This window comes from Castor canadensis, chromosome 5 (assembly GCF_047511655.1).
Source record: "Castor canadensis chromosome 5, mCasCan1.hap1v2, whole genome shotgun sequence".
NCBI lineage: Eukaryota > Metazoa > Chordata > Mammalia > Rodentia > Castoridae > Castor > Castor canadensis.
Genome location: NC_133390.1, coordinates 10,457,987 through 10,483,217, shown reverse-complemented (window position 1 = coordinate 10,483,217; position 25,231 = coordinate 10,457,987). Strand labels below are relative to the sequence as shown.

Sequence of the window (25,231 nt, the reverse complement as noted above, 5' to 3'; positions counted from 1 at the left end):
ATAATTTATTAAGTTGACTAAGCAATTAAGGTCTTTCACTCAAGAAATATAGTTTAGTAAACAATTAAGAATTCAGTTTGATGTTGTTTTCATCTTAAGAAGGCATGTAAGAATTTATACTTTGTGGAAGAACAAAGTTATTTAACCAAAGGACTCTTAGGTGATTCAGGAAGATAACTAAGAATGATGGTGCGAGTATGGGGGTCTAAAGGTAGGAAAAGGAAAGTTAGTCCTTATGCATGAAATAAAATTCTCTTAGTCATATAGCTGTCTTTACTATGTAAGTATTTTAAGAAATATTTCATACACCATTCATAGTATTTATTTTAAAAACATTCTTAGGTGTTAACTGTTTAACTGACTTTTGTCATTGATGCAGTACCTACTAGTCACTTTTTTGTATATGAAAATACCAGAATCTTTCCATGTTAGAAGCATTTTGCAAAAATTAATTTTCTTGTGTGAAATAACTGGAAACTGTTAATAGGTTAAATGATTTTAAAAGAAAAAAACAAAACATAGTTGATATAAGTACCCATTACATTGTGCTCTTAATTTTAAACAAAAACATTAAATATTTAATAGGTTTTTCCCTGGGTAGTTAAGTGTTTCACAGATCTGCCAAATTGAGAATTTGCTGTAAGGATCACATTTTTTTTAAAAAAAGGATAAAAGTTACCTCCATCTAGTATAAGTTTCATTTTATTTTAACTGCTGGACACTGAATTTAGGACTTCATGCGTGTGCATGGTAGACAAGTGCTCTCTACCACTGAACTTCACCTTTAGAAGGGTTGTTTTTTTTTTTTTTCCCTTTTCCTTTTTTTTTTTGGGGGGGGATTGAACCCAGTCCATTATGCTTGCTAGGCAAGCACTCTACTACTTTAGCTATGAAAGAGATTATGACAAAAAATGTTTCAATTGATATTATTAAGGATTTCCATGAATATTTGTAAAGGAAAGGTTTATTTGTTTATATACTGAATATATTCTCTGAAGACATTGGGATCCTAAGACCAAAGTGTATCCATGCACAACTGTGGGGTGAAAGATGAGCTGATGAGTGAAGTAGCAGTCATTTAACCCAAAATGGCTTTCTGCTTGTTTATTCAGGAGCTTTGCTTCTGCTGAAGATTATGTTAATAGGTAGGATTAAATGAAAAGTGGTAGAGTATAAAATTTTAGTAGTTCAAAACATTCTCACTTTGTGATTAAATGACTTGTTAGTGAGCTTTTACTTGTCATTTAACACTATATTGATTATATTCGATAGTGTAGAAAATACTGAAAAATCAGTTAGATTTTGGTTTGAGTTCTGCTTCTTGACACTTTGTAACTGACTTAAAACCTTAATCATCATCTACTTTCCAAAGGTTACTTTTAATTTTTTGAGTCTTTCCACTTCCCAAGATTGTTAGTATGCATGACTATTGTTTTTGACAGATAGCAATTATTTATAGGAGCACATTTGAAAATACCAGGGGGCTGTGGTAATTAGAGATAATTATCTGTGTTTTCTTTCTTAGCCTGTGGACATCTCTACAGCGATGAGTGAGCGGGCACTTGCTCAGAAAAGACTCAGTGAGAACGCATTTGACCTCGAAGCCATGAGCATGTTAAATCGAGCTCAAGAACGGGTATGTAGCAGTTTTAATGTCTTAGTAAATGAAAATTTCACTAACTAAAATTTTGAATTGTGACATCATAAACTATGATAAACTATTTATCTTAATTAGCTGGCTTATTTTAAATGTGATTTGAAGTCTGATCATTTAGTAAATGTTTATTGTGTCATGTGACAGGAACTGTTTCTTGAGAGAACAAAATAGAAAAAATTACTTGTACTCAAGAGTCTGATTCATAAAAAGAGCTAAGTGCCCATAACCCCATGAGGTGTGTAGGTGTGATTATTAGTTCTTATGTATCAGTTGAGGAAACTGAGGTAAGGAGTATTTAGGTCCCAAACTATTAAGTAGGGGAATTGGGACTCAAACCCAGGCAATCAAAATGCAGTGTCTTACAACCACAGCTTTCTCCATTTCTTTAAGTTCTTACGGTAAATCTATATAGAAATACTTCAGTATATCCTTAGGCAGGAAATAACATTGCTGACAGTACCGTGTTCAGTAACTATATTTTGAATGAATGACAGCTGATTCTTTACCATTGTAGATATTGGTGGTCCACACCTTTTTTAAATAGCTGTTTTACTTATTTGGACCATTTCCTACATTAATCTCTAAGGCTGTGTCATGAATTTATTTCTGGCTCCATAATATCTCAAAAGGAAATAGTTAATTACAAATTTAAGGTGTCACAGCATTATTAGGTTGCATTTAATATGAGATGAATAAAAAGGCAAGGCAGGATTCTTTGCCACTCTTCTACTTTTTACATGTATCTGTGATATTTTGAAGAACGAATATTAGGCTTATGGTTTTCAGTTAGAGATACACTTGTATCTTTCACCCATAGTATTAGGTTGGGGAAGTGCTTTAGTGGTTTAAGAAAATATTTCATTTTATATATGTATAACTTCAATATATTTTGACAGCTTAAGTCTTGTTACTTAGCCTTTTCAGAAGCTAAACCATTTTTCTTTAGTGAATTAAGTGACTCTTGGTAGCATTTTAATCAGATAAATTATTTTATTTAATTAATCAAGGTGGCTTCTTTTCTTCAGATTGATGCCTGGGCTCAGCTGAATTCTATTCCTGGCCAGTTCACAGGAAGTACCGGAGTACAGGTTCTGACACAAGAACAGCTGGCCAATACTGGTGCCCAAGCCTGGATTAAAAAGGTATACAACATATGCACATATGAAAGTATCAAAGTATAAAGTGAAAAATTTTTGGATAATGTTTAATTTAAAACGCATGAAAGAGGCCAGTGACTTTAAAGTTGCCAAGTAAATTTGCTATGTGTATATGCTCCAGGATGGACATTGAAGATGGACCGGAATCACGGCACAATGGCAAATGTATAAATATGGCTCAAGAGCCACTCAGTTTATATCCTAAGGTTCTTTTTATTTTTTGCTGCTGCTGCTGCTGGTTTTGGTGGGGGTGGTTTTCTTTAACTGTTTTGAATGCTAACTGTATCAAGTGCTGTTCAGAATATTCCACAGTTCCTGTTGGTCTACTAACCTAATCATTTTAGAGCAGTGGTTCTCAAATTTTTCATCATGGGATACTTTATTACAGGTTTATTTTTGGTGGATTACTACCCCCAGCATCCCTCTACCTCCCAAATATTCCATTCCTCTCTTCCTCTGTCCTTGTCCTCTTCATTAGTGCCTGCTCCCTCTTATAAGATCCCTCGGCTATGCTCCTCACTTCTCTGTGACTTCCAGCCCCAAGTCCCCATATGTTGGTCAGCTATTGGCTACAGCAAGTGGTTGGGAGGCCCTAGTATTAGTACTGCATGTGGTGAATTTGCCATGGGACTGGAAGGCTGGGGGAGGATGGCTGGAGTGTGGGGTGGGTTGTGCTGAAGGGTGGTGAAGGGAGTGGGATGGGGATGCTGACAGAGATAATTATCTGTGGACCACCATGTTGGCCCTGGTGGCCTCTGGTGATCCACAGGCTCAACTTGAGAACCACTGATTTCATGAAAAAACAGGATATATAAGACCTAAAATCAAGGGAGAGGATGGACACCTCGTACTACGAAGATGTAGGTGCACCTGGTCTCAGATTCCTGCAATGAGATGTTTCAACTCCACCTACGGCTACCTCATTGTTGGGGGAGTCTTAGGTGGTTAAAAAGGGCTTTCTGAAGAAATGCAGTTTGGTGAAGGGACATGGTTTGGTTGGATGGGTGATGGGAAATTTGTTTCAGGAGTACTGGCAGCATAGCAGTGCTGAAACTGGGAGGCTGCGTGGTCTAATGGATTGGGAAGGTTTCCTTATCCTGCTGTACTCCTGACTCCTTGTGTGATCATGGGCAAGTAATTCTTTGGAATTTCAAAGTCTCCTAAGTGTCAAGAGGAGACAAGTTCTTATTACTGCCTCAGGGGTATTGAATGTGATGGGTACCTATTGAGATTTGCAATGAGTGCCATTTGTGGATGAGCTAAATTTCAAAAAAAATTGAGATACTGGTTGTTTTGGACATTTTAATCTCATAACATTTCAGTTTTGATAGCATTTTCATTGCTGATCCTCTTATTAACAAATTAATGTAAGACAGCATATATCCTCATTTTGCCTGTTTTTTTTTTTTTTGAAGAATTAGTTGCACTAACATGTGCTGGGGCGGGTGGTGGAAAAAAGGGTAACCTAGAAAAATATTTTATAATTTAGATTAATTTTATATACTAATACTTTATAGTTAAAATCCAAAAGTGATTCATATTGAATAACGGCTTTCATCTTGGTAGAAAGGATTGTGTGTGTGTGTACGTATTTATATATATTTCCTTTTTTTGTGGTCTTGGGCCACAGGACCTTCAAAATCCAGGGCCTTGTGCATGCCAATACATGCTGTCTCACTGAGCTACACCTAAAGCCCTGTTTAATGCTGTACTTAGTCTTGAGGCTTAATGCTCATTATATCTGGAAGTTACACGTGAAGTTTATGGTGCTTAACTAGTGGATGATACACAGTCCATGTACATTGCTCCATAGAAACTTCTGAATGTGCTTCCACTGTAAACTTTCTGTAGTCTATGTAATGATGATGTTGTTCCCATAGTGTTTGTTAATGCTTAAGTATCATAAGTAACTTTTACAAAGTGAATCTATTCTGATTCAATTAGCTCTCTAAACTTTCCCACAAAGTGTTTTGATAATTATCAATCTTGTAAGCAGTTTGCAGAATTTTTAAAAATAAGCAAAATGTTGAATAGAATTTTAAAACTGCTTCATCCTTATACTTTATGTAAAATATGCTTTGGGAAGTAAATCACTTTTGTAAGTTTATCAAGTGCAATGTGTTGATCAGGCCAAGTTTTAAATGACAAAAAAAGCATCACTTTTAGAAAATTGTCCATGTGTAGAGTTACTGAAGAATATTTGTCCAATATAATTTAGGGAAGGAGCTTTATTTTATAAAAATAAGGAAGAACATTTAGAAGTCATTAGGCAACTGGAAATTTAATGTGTTTATCACAAATACTATCTACTCATTCAGTGGTGAGTTATGTTTAGAAAACTTGTTCAAGTGATCATTTAGCTTTCCTTAACATTGTCCTTTATGTTAAAAAATACAGGGAATGCCAACATTTTCTTGTGTTCTTTAGTTTGTTGCAATATACTTTTGAATTAAGAAAGGTTTATTGGTATTCTCTCATTTGTCAGTAAAACACTTAAAATGTTAATTGACTTAAAAGAACCATTATTTTCTGGAATGAAATGATTTGGACATAAATTTTATAAATATTGTGATCTCATTAGATTAATTAGCTTTTTGTGAACTGCATACACAGTGGGTAAAGAAACATTAGAGATGGAAACAGTTGGAAACGTGGGTTATTTGGGGGTTTATATTGTACTCTGTCTGCACAGTTGCCCTTTTTTTTAGGAGTGTTTCCTGGAAAAGAGGGGCAGATGAACCTGGAAGTAAGTAAAAGTCATTCTAGGTGTGTAGCATCAAGGCAGTTGATATCCAAGCATCAGCTAACTTTTCTCTTTATACATCTACACTGCATGGCCTGCACCAAATAAGGAACTGAACCAGGGGTATGTTTTACCTCCACAGCTGCCTCCTTCCATCAGAGCACCTTGTTGGACTTAATGTCTAGTCACATGTCATTGGCATGTTTTCTCCCCAGCATTTAATTACAAAGCTGGGAAAGAAGATTCTGCAGTTTTACTACTGTGTAAAAGCATGATTCTTAGAAATATTTAGTTATTAACATCAGTGTAGGAGGTGTTAATGCAGTTTCTTGAGCTATCAAAACTTTTGACCCCGTTAATGACTTTTGCCATATATTTGCCAGAGAACATCAACCTAAAATTTAATAATGATGGGAAATAAAACACAATTTGGAGAATTTTCAAAAAATTTTAAGTGTCTAGAAGGATCAACAGAAGACTCTAGTACTGTTTGTTATATATACATGGATGCCCTTTAAAAAAGAGGCATCAAATAATTCCTTAACATGTGAAAATAATTGTTGATCATGCTAATGTATATAGTTGTGCAGCTTAGGACATTAAGTGGTTTGCTGCTTTGATGGAAATTATGGTTCAGTGGGTTGGATACAAGAGAGATGATTGTTCACAGAATAACCTGTGAACTTTCACCCCTCTGTATGGAAACTTGTTTCAGGGCCAAATCCTTGTAGCTGTCTTCTTGCCCCGGTCAGTGCCAGCCGTACTATTCACAACACTGCTGCTACCGAGGCCTAGGTATGTAAACATTTAAGGAGTTTTTTAAAAGTCTTATAACATCAAGCTAGGTTTTAAAAGAATTCAGATTCATTTTGGCATACTTACAGGGCATTTTATGTGGTTCTTCAGTTTATTTCTGTGTAAATTTAAAGAGTTACTTTGTTTCATAGGGATTTTGTAAGTAAAAATATCTATGCTTGCTTTATAGTAGAATGGGGAAGAAAACTGGATGACAACAGTTTGCTGCTTCAGTTTCCAAACTATTTCTAAGTGATTTCTGGGCTTTATTCATAAACTTAGGTACACCTGGCACAATTAATATTACTGACTGTTTTAACATTGCCTTCTTTTTATTTTGCAAGCTAAGAAGAGATACCAGTGAACCTAAATAGTGGACGAAAACAGGAGTGTTCTTTTATTTTTTTTGTTTTTTTGAGGGGGGCACAAGGGGCTACTGTTTACAGATTGCCATTTGACTTTCAAAATACTACTGTTAATGTGAAAATAATTAGAACATAATATATTATAGTATGTATTGAGTATAGCAGCATTTAAATTTAATTGCTATAACAGGTCTAGAAGTAAAATAAGGATTCTTTTTAGAAAGTTACCGTTGAGCCTGTTGTCACGTTCTAACTATAAAATTGGGACATTTTACCTTTTTTTCTTTGGATAGGATCAGTTCTTAAGAGCAGCCCCGGTAACCGGAGGAATGGGAGCCGTTTTGATGAGAAAAATGGGCTGGAGAGAAGGAGAAGGATTAGGAAAAAACAAAGAAGGAAATAAGGAGCCTATCCTTGTTGATTTTAAGACAGACCGAAAAGGTAACAAGTTCTTTTGGAATGTTTATTATACTTACTACCTTTTTTTGGTGGTACTGGGGTTTCAAACTCGAGGCCTTGCGCTTGCTAGGCAAGTGCTGTACTACAGGAGCCACATCCCCAGCCCTTTTAGTTTTAGTTATTTTTCAGGTATGTTCCTAAGTGTTTTGTGTGGTCGGGTGTGGACCACAGACCTTCTACTTATCATACCCTGGGATTACAGGTGTGTACCACCATGCCCAGCTTTTTTATTGAGATGTGGTCTCCAGAATGTTTTGTCTGGACTAGCCTTGGGCTGGCCTTGATGCTCAGTCCTCCTGACCTCTACCTCCCCAGTAACTGGGATTACAGGTACAAGCCACTGTGCCCTAAGTCTTTATAAATTTTTAAACATTATTTTGGTGTTAGTGATCCTAAACTGGAGATGTTTCTTTTATGGCATGCAACTGTTTTGTCAAAAAACTTTTAACCATACATAGGAGCACGTTTTTGTGTAAATATACATGGAATCACTGGTTTGAGCTTTTAAAGGCAACTTTCATCAATTACATTCACTACAAATCTTTACTTGGGATTTTTATTTTTATTTTTTCAGGTACTTTACCATATTTTCCTTATTTCCTATTAGTCCGTTTTGTCTTTATTTAATAAACTCCTTTTGCTTGTTCTTTGTTCAAGCTCAGTAGTGGGTTGGGGAGTGAGGAACTTTGTACCAACTGCTGGCAACAGTGTTAGTTCTTCATATTGCTTTGAGTTGGGGACACCTTGGAACTGTTTATCACTGACTATATTTGTTATAACCTTCAGAGACAGGGTTTGGAAGGTCTGTAAAGCCTGCATATAGCTGCTACATATTAAATATATACTTATGTTACCTTTAAATAAGTTCTTTTGTTGGAATAATGTCTTAAGGGAATCACAAGTGGCTTGTTTAGGGCTGACTTTTAAAACTGAATTTACTTTCCTTATCTTTGTAGTCACATATAAGTCAGAATTAAGGAGTTAAATTGTTTAGATGAATTTGGAAATTGAGTGACTGTGCATCAAATATGTATTACCTAACTCCAGGGAGCATTGTTAGTGTAATGGGTCTAAGTTCTCACAGAATGGCACATTTCCTGGGGAAGGTTAATAAACTCGTGTGTAATTTGCAAAGGAGTGGTTGAAAAGTTTCCTGTAAAATCCATGGAAATTGGGAAAGCATTGTTTTGAGGCTGGTAATACTGCCAATCTCTGTGTAATAAATTTAGAGAGAGGGTGGTTATTCAGAGAAGTTACATTTATCTCTCGAGAACATCTCATTAAGTAAAAAAAGGTTTGCTGTGATAAAAGTCATTTATCCTAAGACATACTGCCTTTTTCACTTTTTCCCTTTTTTTGGTGGCTTAAAATCCCAGCCTTTTTTGAAACATACTCTTTGAGTAGTAGTATTTTTTTTAAAGATAAGAAACGTAAGCAGGGCATGGTGGTAGCTCACGCTTATGTTCCTTGGACTTGAGAGGCTGAGGCAGGAGGCTCCCGGTTCAAGGACAATGTGGGCTACAATAGTGAGACCCTGTCTCAAACAAACAAACAAAAATGTATAAAAAAGTCAGTTTCAACAAATAGTTACTACTTCTTAAACTTTTATAAAGAACTTGTACCTTGTGTGAACTTATTTGTACAGTTTTTAACATCAAGGTATGTGTATAAAATACAAACTTGTATATCAGAATGGCAGAATAAAAGATTATATAGAAACTATTCATGGTATGAATCTATTGAATATTTTATTTGAAGGTATGGACTGAGGTTCATTGAGCAGTTGTATTTTGTGTGTGTGTGTGTGTGTTACAATTTTAAATGATACTGAAATTTTTTTTTAAAGGTCTTGTTGCGGTAGGAGAAAGAGCCCAAAAGAGATCTGGGAACTTCTCTGCCGCAATGAAAGACCTGTCAGGTGAGAGCATACTTTTGAATTTCCTCTTGTCCCACCCATAACTGAATTTATAATTTGTTGCAGAGTTGGTGGAAATAATTTTACTGGTTATTTTTTTCTCCGCAGGCAAGCATCCTGTGTCTGCCTTGATGGAGATCTGTAATAAGAGAAGGTGGCAACCACCTGAATTTCTCTTGGTCCATGATAGTGGCCCTGATCATCGCAAACATTTTCTCTTTAGGGTAAATATGAATTTCTGCATTAATTGTATATGTTAATTTGTTGACTTAATGTTAGAGGGTAAGGGATAAGGATCATACAATGACAGTTTTAACATTCTGTGGATTGGGGGTGTAGGGTGATGTGGGTAAGAGTGGTGGGATTTTTAAACACTGAAGGATGCTTGAATATGACTTATAAATATTTTATTAAATATTAAAGGGAAAAGATGGGATAAAATTTGGTGAATAATTTGCTGATAAGTTCTAGTGGAATGTGGGGGGGAATCTAGTACTTTTGTTGGGCTTTAAAATTTTTTTTTGATTTGAACTGTTTAATAATTTATAGTCAATGTTCAAAAAACATTTGCTTCTTTTGGGCTGAGATTTATTTAATTTATGTAGTGTGGGATTTATATTTTTATAAATTATTTTCTAGCATTTAGTGAAAAAATACAAAGCTAATAGATATTAAAGTTTGATGCTGTTCTTATTGTATGTTTTTCTTGAATAGGTATTGAGAAATGGAAGCCCTTACCAGCCCAATTGTATGTTTTTCTTGAATAGGTATTGATAAATGGAAGCGCTTACCAGCCCAGCTTTGCCAGCCCTAATAAGAAGCATGCTAAAGCCACAGCAGCTACTGTGGTTCTTCAAGCAATGGGCCTTGTACCAAAGGACCTCATGGCTAATGCCACTTGCTTCAGGAGTGCCTCACGTAGATAGATTGAGGTTTTATATTAATCATTTCAGATAATTTTACTCCGCATCACAATGTATTTCCTCTTTAATGTTGTAAATATTTGGCAATTTAAGACATTGTGTAAAAAGCAATCTGTACAAACATCTCCAGGCTTTGATTTTTGTACCATGGAAATTGTATTTAACCATACAGGGTTTTGGTATGTTTATATTGTTTACCTTAGTGATGTATTTGTTTAAGTGGCTAACATCCAAACAATTGTTTGAAGGCATCAGTAATCTTCAGTGTGGAATGTTAAACAACGCTTTTATACTGTATTTTGTACTATGATGTAACTCCCTTTCCTTATGGCTAGGCTGTTGTAACACTTGCCTGTAATCAGTGAAGGGCTGTGCACCTTGTACTATTTCACAATGGGTTCTGCTGGACAGATAACTGGGCTAGTGCTATTGAGGTAGTCAAGATCTGCTCCACAAGGCTAGTGCCACCATCTCCCCTTAAAATTTTGTAGAGGTTACAAAAAGAAAGCTATGTTGTGTATGATCAACAGGAAAGTCCTGCGTTCCCATTAAAGCCACTTGGGTCATAAGAAGGGAGTCAAAATGAAGTCCGAATAGAATTCTGCAGAGGCCAAGTACATTTAGTATGGCTTGAGTTGTGATATAGTTTTACTTTGATGTGCATTTTGAATTTCAGCTACACCTAGGTAGACATAAATGATAATTAAAATGCTGTAACCAACTTATCTAATAAAATTGGCAACCAGCCACTATTTTGTTGACTATGAGAAAGTTTAAGTTTATGTTAATTTTTAGGGTCTGATAGAGTATTTCATGTGTATTACAGTGGTATTCATATGCTGTCTCTCTAAACTTATTTTCAAAAGCTTAAGGCCCAAATACAAACTTCTCTGGAATAAATGTGGTGTTTTGTTCTGATTATGAAGTGAAACACGCACCTCTTCACTAAGTACTGTTATGCTTATACCCAATGATTCTGATTTTCTAAACATTTATTTTACAGTTGTGGTGAATTTTACACTGTCACACATCTACAAGCAGATTAAACAGTAGTTTGCCATGACAGCTGAGCATCCATCTCTTAACACTGCTCGCTGTGGAATACAAAATACCCTTTTATCTAAGTGCATTTGAGGACAGAGGAATTAGCAATCAGCACTAAAGATACTGTGGTAGAAGCATCAGCAGTCTGTTCTATAGATAATATCTACATTTATTTTTTATTTATTTTATACTTTTATAAAACAATAACCTGCTTAAGTAGTCTTAGGTAAATTGTTGGAGTAATATTTTTGCCTTGATCCCCTTAGTCATAATGCTACGGATAGGAATAACTGCTGCAGTCTTAGTCTCAATTTTCATTTGTAAAAAACACTAACTTTAATTCGGTTTTCCACTCAGTTTACAATTAAGTTGTAGAGAGAATTCATTCAAGTTATTTAAGGTTGAAAAAATTTGCATCATCTTCATATCTGAAAATCTAGCATGAAAATAGTAACATGAAAATTAATATAAAACCTCAATACTATCACTCAGCGCATGTAATAAAAAGTTAAATGAAAAAAGTTAATGTTTATAAACACTTAAGTGTTTTAAAAGTATATTTCTTTAAACTTCCAAAATGAACTTTAAAGACAAAGGCATACAAGTATCTTGAATTTCCTTGCTAGGAGGGTTTTTTTTTCCTCAAAGATTCCTTTTAGGCTTACTTTGGTGTTCAGGCTCTCCAATTACAAATGTAGTCACTCATTTCCACCTTCCGTAAAGATGACTTCCCCAGTAATGGTATTTGACTAAGCTGTTCCAAAGTCTTAGGGTGTAACCCGCAGTTAGCAAGATCTTTATGAACAACTTCCTGTGGAGACAATGCGTACAGGTCAGTGAAAAGCACACTAAGTCTTTGAACATTTAATTTTTAATAATTACCATGAAGACTTTGACAAGTGGATCATTCATATAAATATCTATTGAAGTTGGTCGTAAGAATTACAGAGAGACAAAATCCTGAAGTAATGTTAATTTTTACAGTTCTAACAAACTGATAAGCATGTGGCAGTTTTAAAGGGCTATATTATAACCCTCTAAATAGAAAGCTATAAAGATGCTCAAAATTAAAGGCATCTTTAATTTTGATTTTAGTTTTGGTTAAGTAATACCTGTAGTGACTTATGTTACCATAAATTATAAAGGAATCAGGCACCATTAAACTGACTCTGAGAGGGCAATAAAAATTGTAAGTTGTCTTTTACATTTCAGAAGTTGTTTTACTTATTGTTACTAACACAATAGCTTGAATTCATAAAATTTGTCTCAAAGTGTGGATACAGACCTTATTCTTTGCTAGTAATTCATAGTGATAATTTTATAAGGAAACAAATTTGGGTTACAGACATCTATAGCTATCTACAGCTGAGCTAAGCTACATGTAAATTACACAGCCTGTAAAGGGATCACTTACTTTGTCCAGTACTTTGGCCAGTGGCAGGCGAACGTTGAACACCGCAGTTGGCTCGTGTGGATACAGTCCCGCAGAGAATGACCCACTCTGTGAAGACTCGAGTAGCATGGCCACAGAATGCAGCGCATGAGGCATGACTGGACCTGTAATCTCCAAACTAAACTGATCTTTGTATCCAGAAAGGGCTTGTGTCTTTACATTGACACTTCGTGCCTTTATGAAAATTTAAAGAAAAAGAAAATTATAATCATCTTTGAAGATTTTATCTGCTGGCTAAAAATGTGTTCAATACATTTTCATTTGGGGTTTCTTCTCTTTAATAGTTAAGGAACAAAAGTAGTTCCTAAAAGAACACAAAAATAAAAATGGTAAACTTTCATTCTCCAGCATCCTCTCTATTAGATTTCTCAGTTGAAATACATTCTAGAGAATTACAATTTTTCATATAGCATCTTATCTAACACATCTATTTGGAATATGGGGAAAACTCATTCTAGTGCTATTAACATGGTATGTTTTACATATGTATAATGCATATATGTATATACATACATAATTTTTCTCAGTAATACAGTTGTTCCTTTTCACCTTATCAATTAAGGTATACACAGGTATCCATTTTGTTGGAGATGGTTTCATCCTTGAATTCATGATTATCCTGCTTCAGCCGTCCAAGTGTAATGCTACACTTTGGATATGTGTAATATAACATAACAGTCTATTTTCTTATGTGGGAACTTTTTTTTTTCCTTGTGGTGGTACTGGGGTTTGAAGTCAAGGCCTTGCTAGCAAGTGCTCCATCACACCTGAGCCACGCCTCCAGCCATTCTGGCTATTCTTGCATTGATGAATAAGTGAAACTGAGACTAAATAACTTTCCCTTAAATGTCCAGAAAGGAAATTTAACACTTAAATACTTAATTTCCATTTACACTTTTTCAACAAAAAAATTTATGTAATTTCAAAACTAGCTGCAGTGTCTTGTGACAGTAATCCTAGCAACTTGGGAGGACAGGGATCCAGAGATCTGGAGATTCTCAAGTTTGCAGCTAGCCCAGGCAAAAAGCCTGTGAGACCCTACCTCAACTAATAACAAAGATGGTATGGTGGCCAGCCTGACATCCCAGGTACCAGCGAAAAGTAAATAGGAGGATCTCTGTCCAGGCTGACCCAAGCATAAAATCAAGGCCCTATTTTAAAAAGAACTAAAGCATAAAGGGATGGGGGTGTGCTTCAAGTAGTAGAGCTTCTGAAGCTTAGCAAGAGCAAGGCTTTCAGTTCAAGCCCCAGTACTGGAAAAAAAAAAAAAAAGGGGGGATTTCATATTAACTCATACATTTTCACATACTTTTTAATAAAATATGCACCAATGTACAAAAGAGGTAGGAAGAGTAATTTTTTGAAAATCAAGAATTTAAGGCCGGGCATGGTGGCAGAGCTACCTGTGCAGGAGGTGGAGATGAGAGGATCATGATTTGAGGCTAGCCTGGACAAAAACATTGGTGAGATACTATTTTAAAAAATGCTGGACAATATTGGTACATGGCTATAGTCCCAGCTATGTAGGAGGCACGTCAAGGTCCCAAGTCAGAAAGGCTGGTCTTGGGCAAAAAAAAAAAAAAAAAAAGCAAGACCCTATATGAAAAATAAACTAAGGTAGGGATGGGACTTGGCTCAAGCTGTGCAGCTCCTGCCTAGCAAGCGGGAGGCCCTGAGTTCAAACCACAGTACTGAAAAAAGGAGAGAAAGGAAAAAACCCAAGAGTTTATCCTATTTTTTTTTTTTAAGTGTATCTTTAAAAGCAAGGGATGGAGACTTGCAAAGTATACAATTTCTTTTAATCACCTTAAGCATTTGCATTGTGGCACCTCGGAAGGCTATTGGGGATAAAAGGGTTGGTGGAAGTCCTGCCTGTGCGCCTGAGGTAGCAACTAAACTCTTGCAGTTAATCAAAAAATTGAGCAATGTGAAGGTGTTGATTCCTTTCACCAATACAACAGACTCAGGTTTGTGATCCATTTGTACTTCATGTTTCTCTTTACGTCTGAAGATAACATAATCAAGGAAATTGCAAAAACAAAACACACACCAGAAGGGAAAATTATCTTGATTCTGAATCACCGGGGACCCATTTTCCCAAAGCAAAATGGAAATGCTGCTACCTGAGTTTGATCAAAATGGCAACCACTTAAATTAGCTAGAAACTGATAACAAAAACTAATTCTTTAGTAAAAAATTAATCTCCCACAAGCCTTAACAACATGGAAATGTTTTCACTTAAATATAGTTTAATAGTTGTCAGTTTACTAATACTCAGTGCATTATTATTTACTGTCATAATGAAGAATTAGTTTTAGTAAGATCTGAGAATAAGATTATAGTCATTTAAAACTGTCATTCAATGTTAAATTCCCTCAGTAACTTAATTCAATGAAAGTTAATTTTTATAATAGCAGCTGAAAGGATACAATTTGATAGACAGTATATCCGGCTTTTTAATTTTGTCTTGCACACCCATCTCTTCCAGCCAAGAAAAACTTTCTTCTTCATCCTCATCACTCACTGCTTGTTCCCTAAGAAATTATACAGTTAGTGATTCCATTTTACAAAGCTGCTAATATTATAAATCTATTTCATTGAATCCGGCAGTCATTAAAATATGTATAAGATTATTTTAACTACATACTCCCCAGGTCCCAAGCTTGTTCCATATTCTTTCTTTTTGTGCCCATTTTCTTCTATTAAAGGCAGAGAAAATTCAATGCCTACATGAGAAAAGAAAAAGAATTCAGTTTTCTTTAAAAAGTATCTAAGAGCTGGGCACTGGTGGCTCATTCCTATAATCCTAGCTACTTGGGATTCAGGCAGGGGAAAAGTTCATAAGACCCTATCTTGAAAATACGCAACACAGAAAAAGGGTGGCAGACTAGCTCAAGTGGCAGAGTGCCTGCATAGCAAGCATGAGGCTCTGAGTTCAAACTCCAGTACCACAAAAAAAAAAAAACCCAAAAAAACAAACCCAAAAAAGCCAAAAAACAACTATTTAAGAGGAAGGCCCTTCTTTTTAGAGAACAGAATTAGAAATGTAAATTTCCATTTGACCTATTAAGACAGTATTCTCATGCACAGCTTGCTTGCTTGCTTTTTTTTTTTTTTTTTTTTGAGGCAGGGTCTTGCCTCAAGGCCAAGGCTGGAGAGAAACTCAAGATCCTTCTGCCTCAGCTTCCTAAGTGCTGGGATTACAGATACATGCCACCATGCCCAACTAAGCTTTCTTCATAGTAGCCCACCATAAATACACACATTTCCCTGAAACAAAGATTCAGGAAGCCATACTCTTGCTACATGTGTTACTTTTACATAAATTACATTGTATTCTAGTTCACTGACTGGGTCTACTACATAGATTTCATGATCCACTAATGGATGGGTTGATGCAGTTTAAAAATGTTATTCAGGGGGAGGGTAAAAGTTGTATTACAGAAGAGTCTCTAGGATTGGAGGTGTGGCTCAAGCGGTAGAGCACCTGCTTTGCAAGCATGAATCCCTGCAATCAAACATCAGTTCCACCAAACTAAACAATTTCTAGAGGAGTATATTCAGATAGTGACTTTCTGGACAATTATGTCTTTTATTTCAGAGATCAGATAAAAGTTATGTGTAAGGGACAGTTTTACCAACAGCAGGGGAAAAAAAACCAGAAATGAATAAATAAATATGTTTCTTGAAATAATATTGGCAAGCAACTGGTAAAAGACAAGTCAAAATTTAACTGTTAAGACAAGTGGTTACTATGTAAAATGCACTATTCTCACTTTAATTCTAAGCTTTTACCTTCATTTTTCATAGCTTCTCTTAAACCTCTAGTTGTAGGAGATATGAGAGCTGTGATCACATCACTTCCTGCTAATCCTGCTGCCCTGAACAGGATAGTAAACTGATAGGTACAAACATAGAAGTAGGGACAAAGTTTTGTCTTCAGTAGATTATACAGAGAGGTAAAGCTCACAGACCTATGGAACAAAAGAATTCTCTTTAGTTGTTATTCAACATTTAACTCAATGTCTAAAATTTAATTTTGTATAATGGGGTCTGATACTCAGCTGGTTTAAAACAGAACATGAATATTTCAGATACTAATTTGAATTTCTACAGTTTGTAGAACTTGGTTTTAAAGGACTGAAACGGGGACTCACTGATGACTTTGTAATACTTTTCACAAATAGCATTTATCACATAAACGTTAACCAGTTTTTCTTTCAATAAATGTCACTGATAGCCGATTGCTGACTTTCTCTGAGCAACTTCTGCTGCTGAGAAAGGAAGCAGCCATGTAGAAGTAAGATTAAAGAATATACTTGACTATATATATTTATTTAACAAATATATACTCCACATGTTGATAGTGATAAGAGCCAAAAAAAAAAGTTTAAGTGCTGATTATGAATCATTTCTGACAGAATTCAGAAAGACACAGAGATCCTTCTACCATTATAAATTTCCATGTCACAAATATAGTAAGGAGAAGACACAGCTAAAATGAAAATTCACCAATGGATGCCAAGTTTACTAATCTTACCAGTCACTCATCAAAAGATGTTGCAGGTTTTCATCATTTGACCAGGGGCTGGTCTTTCCAGCCATTTTTCTGTCAGCCCCAATACGAGGGAACAGAGGCAGCCAAGACAAGGCAGGGTGGAGCCAATAGACAAGGCTCTGCTGGAGTGCACAACGTAGCTCAGTAGAGAGTTTGGGATCCTAAAATCCAGAGGGCATAGTGGGTGGTTTTCAAGCCATGAGAGATACAGAATTTTATTAGAAGCACTAATATACAAAATGTTCAGTCTAAGAGTTTTTGCTGTTTTGTATGAGAAAGCATTCATAACTGCTATATGGGTTAAAACGTAGTATACGCCTTGTTTGGGATGGCCTTTCTGGCCAGCAATTGCTATTAAACCATTGGTCAGAAAGAACCACAAACATAGGTGGGCATTTTCTCCTTCCTCCTGTCATCCTTGAGAACAAAGACTATGGGTTAATTTTTTTGTTTTGTTTTTTCCCTCAGTACTGGGGCTTGAACTCAGGGCCTGCACCTTAAGGCATTCCACCAGTCCTCTTTTGTGGGAGGTTTTTTTCAGGATAGGTCTCACCAACTCTTTCACCAGGCTGGCCTGGAACTTCAAGTAGCTAGGATTACAGGCATACACTACCAGGGCCCAGGTAGGTAAACCTGTACAAACAAGTCTGAGTTGATGAGGTGCTTCAATGTAATGAAAATACACGTCTCTAAAATCTTTCTAGAACTCATCGGTTTCCGTAAAATTACAAGAGACTATTAACCAGGTAGCAAGAATCTGTGCATAATTAAAAAAGCATGTCCTACATGAGCAGATCAGTAAAAACCCATCTGTTCTTGTAATCCTACTAAATTGCTTTCCATTTCCTTATATTTTCTTTCTCAAAAAGCCTTAGAAAAGAAAGAATGCTTAGTGAAAACAATTTCTGGCTATACCACTGATTCTCAGGACAAGTCTCTAAATTTAATAGATAGGGCTGGTGGAGTGGCTCAAGTGATAGAGCACCTGCCTAGCAAGTGTGAGGCCCTGAGTTCAAACCCCAGCACCGCCATAAAAAAAAAAAAAAAAAAAAACTGACTGGTAAATTTAATGAGCAGTTACTCAATCTGACAAAAATGTATCTGAAAGCACCATCTGGGAAAAACAAAATTTCCTGTCTTTTTGTCATTAAGTGTCAGAAGAAATATCTCTGATAGTATATAGAGAAAAGCCTTTTTATATTTAACTTGTTACTTTATACCAGAGCTACTTTATTTCAGCATTACCTTTATACTTTGAGGCAAAGTAACTGCTACTGCCCTACAATGCTGAACAACACCTTGAGCCTCTTCCTGTGCTTTCAAGTGATCCGCCCAGGTAAAGGGTTGAGAAGAGGTGAAAAGGAGTCGAGTTTTAATACTCCAGTCCACAGGTAACTCAGTACCTTCTGAAGATGGAGTATCCAATTCAGAGAATGATATGAGCTGACTCTTAGAAAACAAGGAACACAAAATTAGTGTTTCAAGAAAAACCCTGTAATCTAAAGATTTTAAATAAAATATTCATGACCACTGAAATGTCAAAATTATCCGAACTGTACAATAAATAGCATTAAAAATATATCACACTGAAAAAAGTCTGGAAGGATCCACTAAGCTGTTAAGCAGATGCCTCTGTGAATCAGGAATTTGTTCAGGGTGATGAGGCAGACTTCACTTTTTAGTTTTTACAGTATTTTCTTAATACTACAGATCTTGCTTGAGTGGAACTCTTCCCAATTTTTTTTAAATCTATCTTCTCTTTGTCTTTTTTCTTCCTAGTATTTAAAAAAGAATAATGCTTAAACCTTTGAAACCAAAACCCTAGGCTAAGCGGTTTCTTCTGCAGGTAACAGAATTTTTAAGGGTCATATTTAAGAAATATTTTCTTGCCTTACTCTCAATTTGTTTTGTTGTTCTTCAAGTCAATATTCTCCACATTACAGGGTTTTTTTAGGTAACATCACAACAAAGAATTAGGCAAGGGGGAACTGTATCCAACAGACCATTTATAAAAACGGAAGGCTGGATCTTGGACAGCTCTTCTAGCCTGGTCCCAATAGGACAAACTATGCATTTATCAAACTATTATAACAGAAATACTTGGGAATGAAAACGTATGTGTTGGGAAGAGGAACAACAAGTTTAAGTTCTAAGCCACAACTAGTGGAGGTAATCTTGGGGATTTCAAGACTTAGTATATGACTAAGAGTAGTAGCTCAGCCAATGGAGTGCCTCTGAGCGAAGAGCTGGAGAGTCACTACCAGAGGAAAAAAGAGTGAAAAACTGATGGGGATACAAGGACAACCCACATTCACCACCTCTTGCTTTAGTGCAGGCAGTCGTTACAGGCATCACGAGTACATCATACCAAGTTCTTTATCTTGGCTGATGGCATCTCTCCAACCCTGGGATGTGCTCGTTCTCAAGCTTGTTTGTCAAACTGTTTTCCAAGCAAAAAGTTTCTAAGAATACACCTTCTGATATGTAAAAACTTCTTACCTGGAAGAATTCAGGGACAATTGTTCTTTCCGGTGACGTCTCTTCCCATAGCGAATCATTTTCTTGATTGGAATCTAAAACCTGAGGTTAAAAAAAATAATTCTTTTTAAACTTAGAAGATGCTGTAGTTTGCTTTAAATACGTGCGGGACCTCAGCGGGCAAACGAGTTTCTCAGTGAGTGAGTGGGCCCAAATTCATACACGCCCAAGCTGAAGTTCACCTCAGCGTAGCGTCTCAACTAAGACGGGCAGAAGGCCGGCGTTTTGCACGTTCACTAACTGACATATAAACCTCCAGCACAAGATCCAGAACGCTTTACGGTAAGCCAATGCTGGTCCATCTGGCGGACCCGTCCTCCCCAACCTCCACCCCGGATAACTGAGGGTGCGCAGCGGGCGGTGGAAGCCTGCAGGCAGACTGCCCTAGGGTCGGCCTCTCTGTCCAGTCCACCTCGGAGGAGTCCGGGCCGCCGCCGCCACCCCCCAGCAGGGCAGCCCCGGCGAGGGGCGGACACTCACCGAGCCCGGCGCCTCGTGCTGGCCGTGGGGCGGCCCATCGGGGCCCTGGGTGACGGGCCGAGGCCGGTTGTCCAGGCGGGCGAAAGGGTTCCTCCGAGCCGCGGGGCCGCCGCCTCTGCCCGCCGCGGCGGGGAAGGGGCGGAGGGGCAGTCCGGCAGCCAGGGCGGCACGGCGCGGCGCGGGCTCCGGCAGCTCGGGCGCCGGGGAGGCGGCGGCTCCGCGGCTCCGGGCCCTTTTCCGCCGGAGCCGCAGTGTCTCGGGAGGTCTCTTGAAGCTGGGCGAATAGCCCGGCACTGAGAGAGCCATGACCCGCGGCTCGGGAGGCAGGCCGGCAGCCCGAAAGTCACTTCCCGCGCGCAGCGCCCCACCCCCGATGCGGCGCCGCGCCGCGCGCCGACTGGAAGCCCCTGCCCCGCCCCCGTGCGGCCGCCGAGCGTGCGCAGTGGGCCGTCCGCGAGGCCCGCCCCCATGCGACCTACGAGCATGCGCGGCGGGCCGCCCGCGAGGCCCCGCCCTGGTCGAGTCCCTCCGGGTTCTCGGCCGTAGTCCAGCGACATGTGGCAACGCGGGCTAGCACGCGCGAGGTACCGGACGTGCACTAGCTTGCCGGGCACCGCAATGGCCAGACGCTACTGACATTCGCAGCAGAGATGCGATCAGCCGAGGGTATGGCGCCTGGATGAAAAGCAAGTATCACTCTTGAGCTGCGGTGACGGGCTGCTGCTTTGAGAACTTAAAGAGGCCGGCAACGTGTACAGGTGGCACAAGGGCCTTGGCCTCCACCGCCCCATCTTCCAACAGAGAACTCCGATGGGAAGCGACTGGCCAAGCATAGCCTCAGGCAACCCTCCCCACCTCCTTTACGATGCCTGGCCTCCCCAGCCCTTGCCGCTGTTACCGTGATTGTTAGATCCTGGAAAAACTCGGAGTGAAGCAATACTTTAAAAGACAAGTGCCTGTGGGTTACTTTGAGATCTGGAAATATACTCAAATGCTGAAATTATGACAGAGTTGATACAAATTAGTAACACTTTCACAGTATAGCAAAGGCGTAGCATGTGCAGGTAGTTAATGTGCCTTTTGCTGAAGGCAGTCTTCTTCGTGGAAAGAATTTTATACCAGAGGTAAAATGCAGAGAAACAATAAAGACTTTCAGAATACTCCCTTCAGATGTTAAAGAATTATATCGACCGTTTGCACAATAATTTTGCAAATAATTTTGAAATACATCACATAACCGAACATCTTGTCTTAGCAGGAAGACATGCTTAAAAACAGAACTGCTTTTATCTTCCTTGATTTTTCTCAACAATTTCCAAAGAAAACTGGCTTCAAATACTGCGATGGGTCCATCCAGCTGAGGTCTGAGAAAGAAGAAAATTAAAATTGAACAACTTGCTTTTTTCTTTCTTGGTTTTTCTGAACAACTTCCATAGAAACTTTGGCTTCATACAGTGGAATGGGTTCATCCAACTGAGGCCTAAGGAAGAAAAATTAGAAATGTCAGGTCTAGTCACAGATAGTACAACATACAGGATGGCATTTAACAGTTGGCTAGATTTTGGTTGTATTACTTTAAATAATTCAAGAAAAAGTGTCCATTAGTGACACTTAGTGTCACTTGAATGAGACGAGGTCTAGCCAAGGCTAGCCTTCTTTTTTTTTCTTTCTGTGGTACTGGGGATTGAACTCAGGGCCTCATGCATACAAGGCAAACACTAAACCACTGAGCTATATCCCCAGCCCCAAGGCTAGCCTTAAACTCACAATCTTCCTTCCTCAGTACTCCCAGTGCTGGGATTATAGATGAGAACCACTAGGCCTTGCTAAAAGCAGTTTTTTTGTTATTTTTTGTTTTTTTGAGATAGGGTTTTTCTATGTAACTCAGGCTGGCCTGGAACTCACTATGAAGTCAAGGCTGGCCTCAAACTTCTGAACCTCCTGTTTCTACCTTGTTAGTCCTGGGATTATATCCTTGCACTACCATGCGTACCACACATTTTGAAGGAAAAAAATACCTCCTTATCCACTCCCTCTCTTATAAGTGATAAACCAATACAACTTAAAACAAACCAATTGTACTTTTTCCTCTCCTCAAAATATGGCTTGTTTCAAGTTATTTTGGGAGGGTGATAAGGAAAAGCAAAGGGTGAGATGCAGAATGGAATGGAGGGAGGAAAGCTCACAGCCACTGTATATCTGGGAGTACTTACTAGTATACCCCAGAGAAACTCTCAGACAAATACTAGGGAACAGGTATTTAGCTAAGATAATCAATAAAATAAACAGTTAAGTATACTGTAAAAACTAAAACAAAACCAAATACTCTTATCTCTCTGAGAACAGAAAAATCAACGATTTGGTTTCTTTAGCGTACCTAAAAACACCAGATGATAACTTCTCCATCACATCTTTTAAGACACGTAGCTGAAAGAACTGTTAAGGTGGCAATATAAAGAGATGAAATAAGTACATTCAATAAGCAGATTGTTAGGCATGTCACTTCTTTTTTTAAAAAGTTTACACTCTCAGGAAATGTTACAGAAGTTATAGACTGTCAATTTTACTTCTAAAACAGAAAAATGATTTGAGAGACCTGGTAGTGTAACCTGGCCTACACTTCTAAGGACAAGTGATGAAAACAGTGAGCCTGGGACCTAAGTGATGAGTACTGTGATCCCAATGGGTGGTAATGAACTAGTCTATGGTTTTCATCTCTGTACTACGCATGGTGTTTAGCGTTTATGTCTCTTATGTTAGGTACACGTTTATCAACACATTTATCAATGTGGTTGAAAACAGGTTCAAAATTTGTTTGCAGAAATGTTAATAATTAAGCCAGGTATGGTGGTGCACACCTGTAATCCTAGAACTCAGTAGGCAGAGTCAGGAGGATCAGAGTTTGAGGTCAGCAGGCCAGTACTGTAGAATTATTTATGGCAGAGAACCACACAGTTGGAAGTAAAGGTCTATATTAAATCACAAGGAGAAACTAACTTGTGTAAAGTGATTGAGGAGAGTTTGCAAAAGGACTAAAGTGTGATTCAGAACTTTAGAAATGTAAATTAGAAAATACAATCCTAAACCATTTAAAAAATTTAAAAAAGGCCCTAAGGAACATTGATTTACTTCTTTCAACTTATGATAATGAAACTGCTATCTGTACAGATGCTCCATGAATTATGATGGCGTTATTTCCTGATAAACCTGTTATAAGTTGAAAATATTGGGAAGTCAGAAGTACACTGACCACACATCTTGCTTAACAATAGAGTAGACTGCAGAGTACTGGTTTCTGCCTCTGCATTCTTGTCGCTGGCTGGAAGCTGAGGCTTGCTGTTGCATTGTAAGAGTGTACCACAAGGCTGCATCCTGCCAGCCTTGTAGCACAGTATCACAGTACTATTGTTGGACATTTCAGCTTTTTAAAAACTAACTTAAAAATGTAATAGGAAAATACTTAATCAAAACACTTTAGATTCATATTCACTACCTGAAGGAGTTTTGAAAAAATTCAGCACATTCAATAAACTGCACGTTAATATTTCAAAGCTTGGCATTAAGTCTGTCATTGCTACTGGGGGGCTGGCTTTTATATGAATCACACATATATAACTATACACATTTAACAAAGGTAAAGTATAATACTCAGTGGAGACAAATGTAAGGCTATGCAAATCTCTTTCTTCACACACATACTGTAACATGTAATGAGAATTTAGTTTTTACCCAATATATTAAAACTTTTACCAAGCTGCCTTTAAAATAGTCATCTAAGAAATAAAAAGAATGCTTAAGTTGACCCTGCTTTATAGAATTTTGGATCTTTCTTTTCAGAACTGCTTTCACATTCTCACAGGAAAACTTTTCATACTTTTACCAAAACTAGAATGATAATACCTCTTTTTTTTATCAACCACTTAAGGAGGACTGATATTAATTCTTTAAATGCTTGGCTGAATTCTGTAATGGAGCCATCTGGTCCTAGCTTTTCTTTGATTGGAGATTTTTAATTACTGATTCCAACCTGTTACTGTTCTATCTGAGTTTACTATTTTTGTTTATTATTACGATTCAGTCTTAACAAATGTATATGTCTATGAGTTTGTCCATTTCTTCTAGATAATGAAATCTGGTGGTGTATTAATATTCGTAGCCTATCCATTGGTGAAGTACTGTATTTGAGTCTATCACTTTATGTATATCTGCTGATGCCTGCTGTATATATTTAGGTGGTCTGATATGGGGTACATACATGTTTACAGTAATTTCCTCTAACAGAATTTACCCTTGTGCCTTGTCTATTTTTCCTGCTTTATTTAATGGCTATTTCACCTTATGTTAGGATGTCTACTCTTATTTTTCCTGCAATGTACTGGACATTGTTCTCCATAAATATGTTTCTCAACTTCAAAAAAAACCGGAATGATCTCGTCTCATTCATAAGATTTGTCTTTGAGTGAGTTCTATTTTTGAAAGTCAGACACATCCAGGAGTCAGGTGTGGTGCACACATCTGTAATCCCTGCACTCAGGAGGCTGAGGCAGGAGGATTAAGAGTTTGAAGCCAGCCTGGGCTACATAATAAGACCATGTCCAAAAAAAAAAAAAAATCAGACAAATTCTCATGTGATTAAGCTTCCTATCACTGGCATTTCTAAAATCAAACTCTTTATTTTAGATAAATATTTTGAAATGCTTTATGCAATGGCACCATTATAGGAGTAAGTTTGCATGCTGGGTGCACGGTGGCTCACACCTGTAATCCTAGCTATTCAGGAGTCAAGAGATCAGGAGGATCGTAGTTCAAAGCCAGCCCAGGCAAATAGTTCAAGAGACCCTATGGAAAAAGGGATGGTGGAGTGGCTCAAGCAGTAAAAGCACCTGCCTAGCAAGTGTGAGGTTCAGAGTTCAAACTCAAGTACCACCAAAAAAAAGGTAGTTTGCAACCTCTTACCAGGTGGCATGTAATATCCAGTTTAAAAACAAAACAATGGAATGGGTCAAGCGGTAAGAGCACTTGCTTAGCAAGCATGAAGCCCTGAGTTGAAACCCTAGTACCACGAAAACAAAACAAAATAAATCCCAACACACACACACACACACACACACACACACACACACACACAAAGCAAACAAAACAAA

General features: G+C 37.7%; 3 protein-coding genes across 12 annotated transcripts in view; 1 reads left to right on the top strand and 2 right to left on the bottom strand.

Annotated features, from left to right (window-relative positions):
• Son (SON DNA and RNA binding protein) overlaps positions 1-10,914 on the top strand; it is a 31,737-nt gene extending 20,823 nt beyond the window's left edge. For 2 of the 5 annotated variants that reach the window (XM_020162866.2, XM_020162907.2), the window contains 6 exons: positions 1,526-1,636; positions 2,683-2,799; positions 7,011-7,158; positions 9,023-9,094; positions 9,200-9,315; positions 9,859-10,914. In XM_020162866.2, coding sequence (XP_020018455.1) covers positions 1,526-1,636; positions 2,683-2,799; positions 7,011-7,158; positions 9,023-9,094; positions 9,200-9,315; positions 9,859-10,017 — 723 coding nt within the window. In that variant the 3' untranslated portion in view covers positions 10,018-10,914. Of the gene's footprint in view, positions 1-1,525; positions 1,637-2,682; positions 2,800-2,935; positions 6,353-7,010; positions 7,159-9,022; positions 9,095-9,199; positions 9,316-9,805 lie in introns of those variants that run through there. The other 3 variants (XM_020162870.2, XM_020162876.2, XM_020162883.2) reach the window with 3 other exon arrangements.
• A 74-nt stretch (positions 10,915-10,988) lies between these two features.
• On the bottom strand, positions 10,989-20,470 carry Donson (DNA replication fork stabilization factor DONSON). Of its 2 annotated transcripts, XM_020162929.2 has the most exons (10): positions 20,088-20,469; positions 19,569-19,649; positions 18,315-18,518; positions 17,052-17,230; positions 16,307-16,485; positions 15,159-15,237; positions 14,941-15,045; positions 14,318-14,516; positions 12,473-12,685; positions 10,989-11,869 (listed from the first exon to the last, which is right to left on the bottom strand). In XM_020162929.2, the coding sequence occupies exons 1-10, from the start codon at positions 20,391-20,393 to the stop codon at positions 11,732-11,734; spliced, it is 1,683 nt and encodes a 560-aa protein (XP_020018518.1). In that variant the 5' UTR covers positions 20,394-20,469; the 3' UTR covers positions 10,989-11,731. The 2 variants fall into 2 exon arrangements, with proteins under 2 accessions (XP_020018518.1, XP_073928855.1); XM_074072754.1 differs by lacking the exon at positions 18,315-18,518 and having other exon boundaries at positions 20,088-20,470.
• A 171-nt stretch (positions 20,471-20,641) lies between these two features.
• The window catches only part of Cryzl1 (crystallin zeta like 1), a 37,183-nt gene continuing 32,593 nt past the window's right edge, over positions 20,642-25,231 (bottom strand). For 2 of the 5 annotated variants that reach the window (XM_020162967.2, XM_074072756.1), the window contains 3 exons: positions 22,465-22,510; positions 21,541-21,567; positions 20,642-21,451 (listed from right to left, as the gene is read on the bottom strand). In XM_020162967.2, coding sequence (XP_020018556.1) covers positions 21,121-21,451; positions 21,541-21,567; positions 22,465-22,510 — 404 coding nt within the window. In that variant the 3' untranslated portion in view covers positions 20,642-21,120. Of the gene's footprint in view, positions 21,568-22,464; positions 22,515-25,231 lie in introns of all 5 variants that reach the window. The other 3 variants (XM_074072759.1, XM_074072758.1, XM_074072757.1) reach the window with 3 other exon arrangements.

Excerpts from the sequence above, each read along its gene's own strand:
- Donson (XM_020162929.2), bottom strand. The coding sequence starts at position 20,393 with ATGGCTCTCTCAGTGCCGGGCTATTCGCCCAGCTTCAAGAGACCTCCC. Across the intron at positions 18,519-19,568 it reads TTGTCCCTGAATTCTTCCAG|AGTCAGCTCATATCATTCTC; the intron begins GTAAGAAGTTTT and ends TTGTTTTCTAAG. Across the intron at positions 17,231-18,314 it reads CTTTGCCTCAAAGTATAAAG|GATCCCAAACTCTCTACTGA; the intron begins GTAATGCTGAAA and ends TCTGGATTTTAG.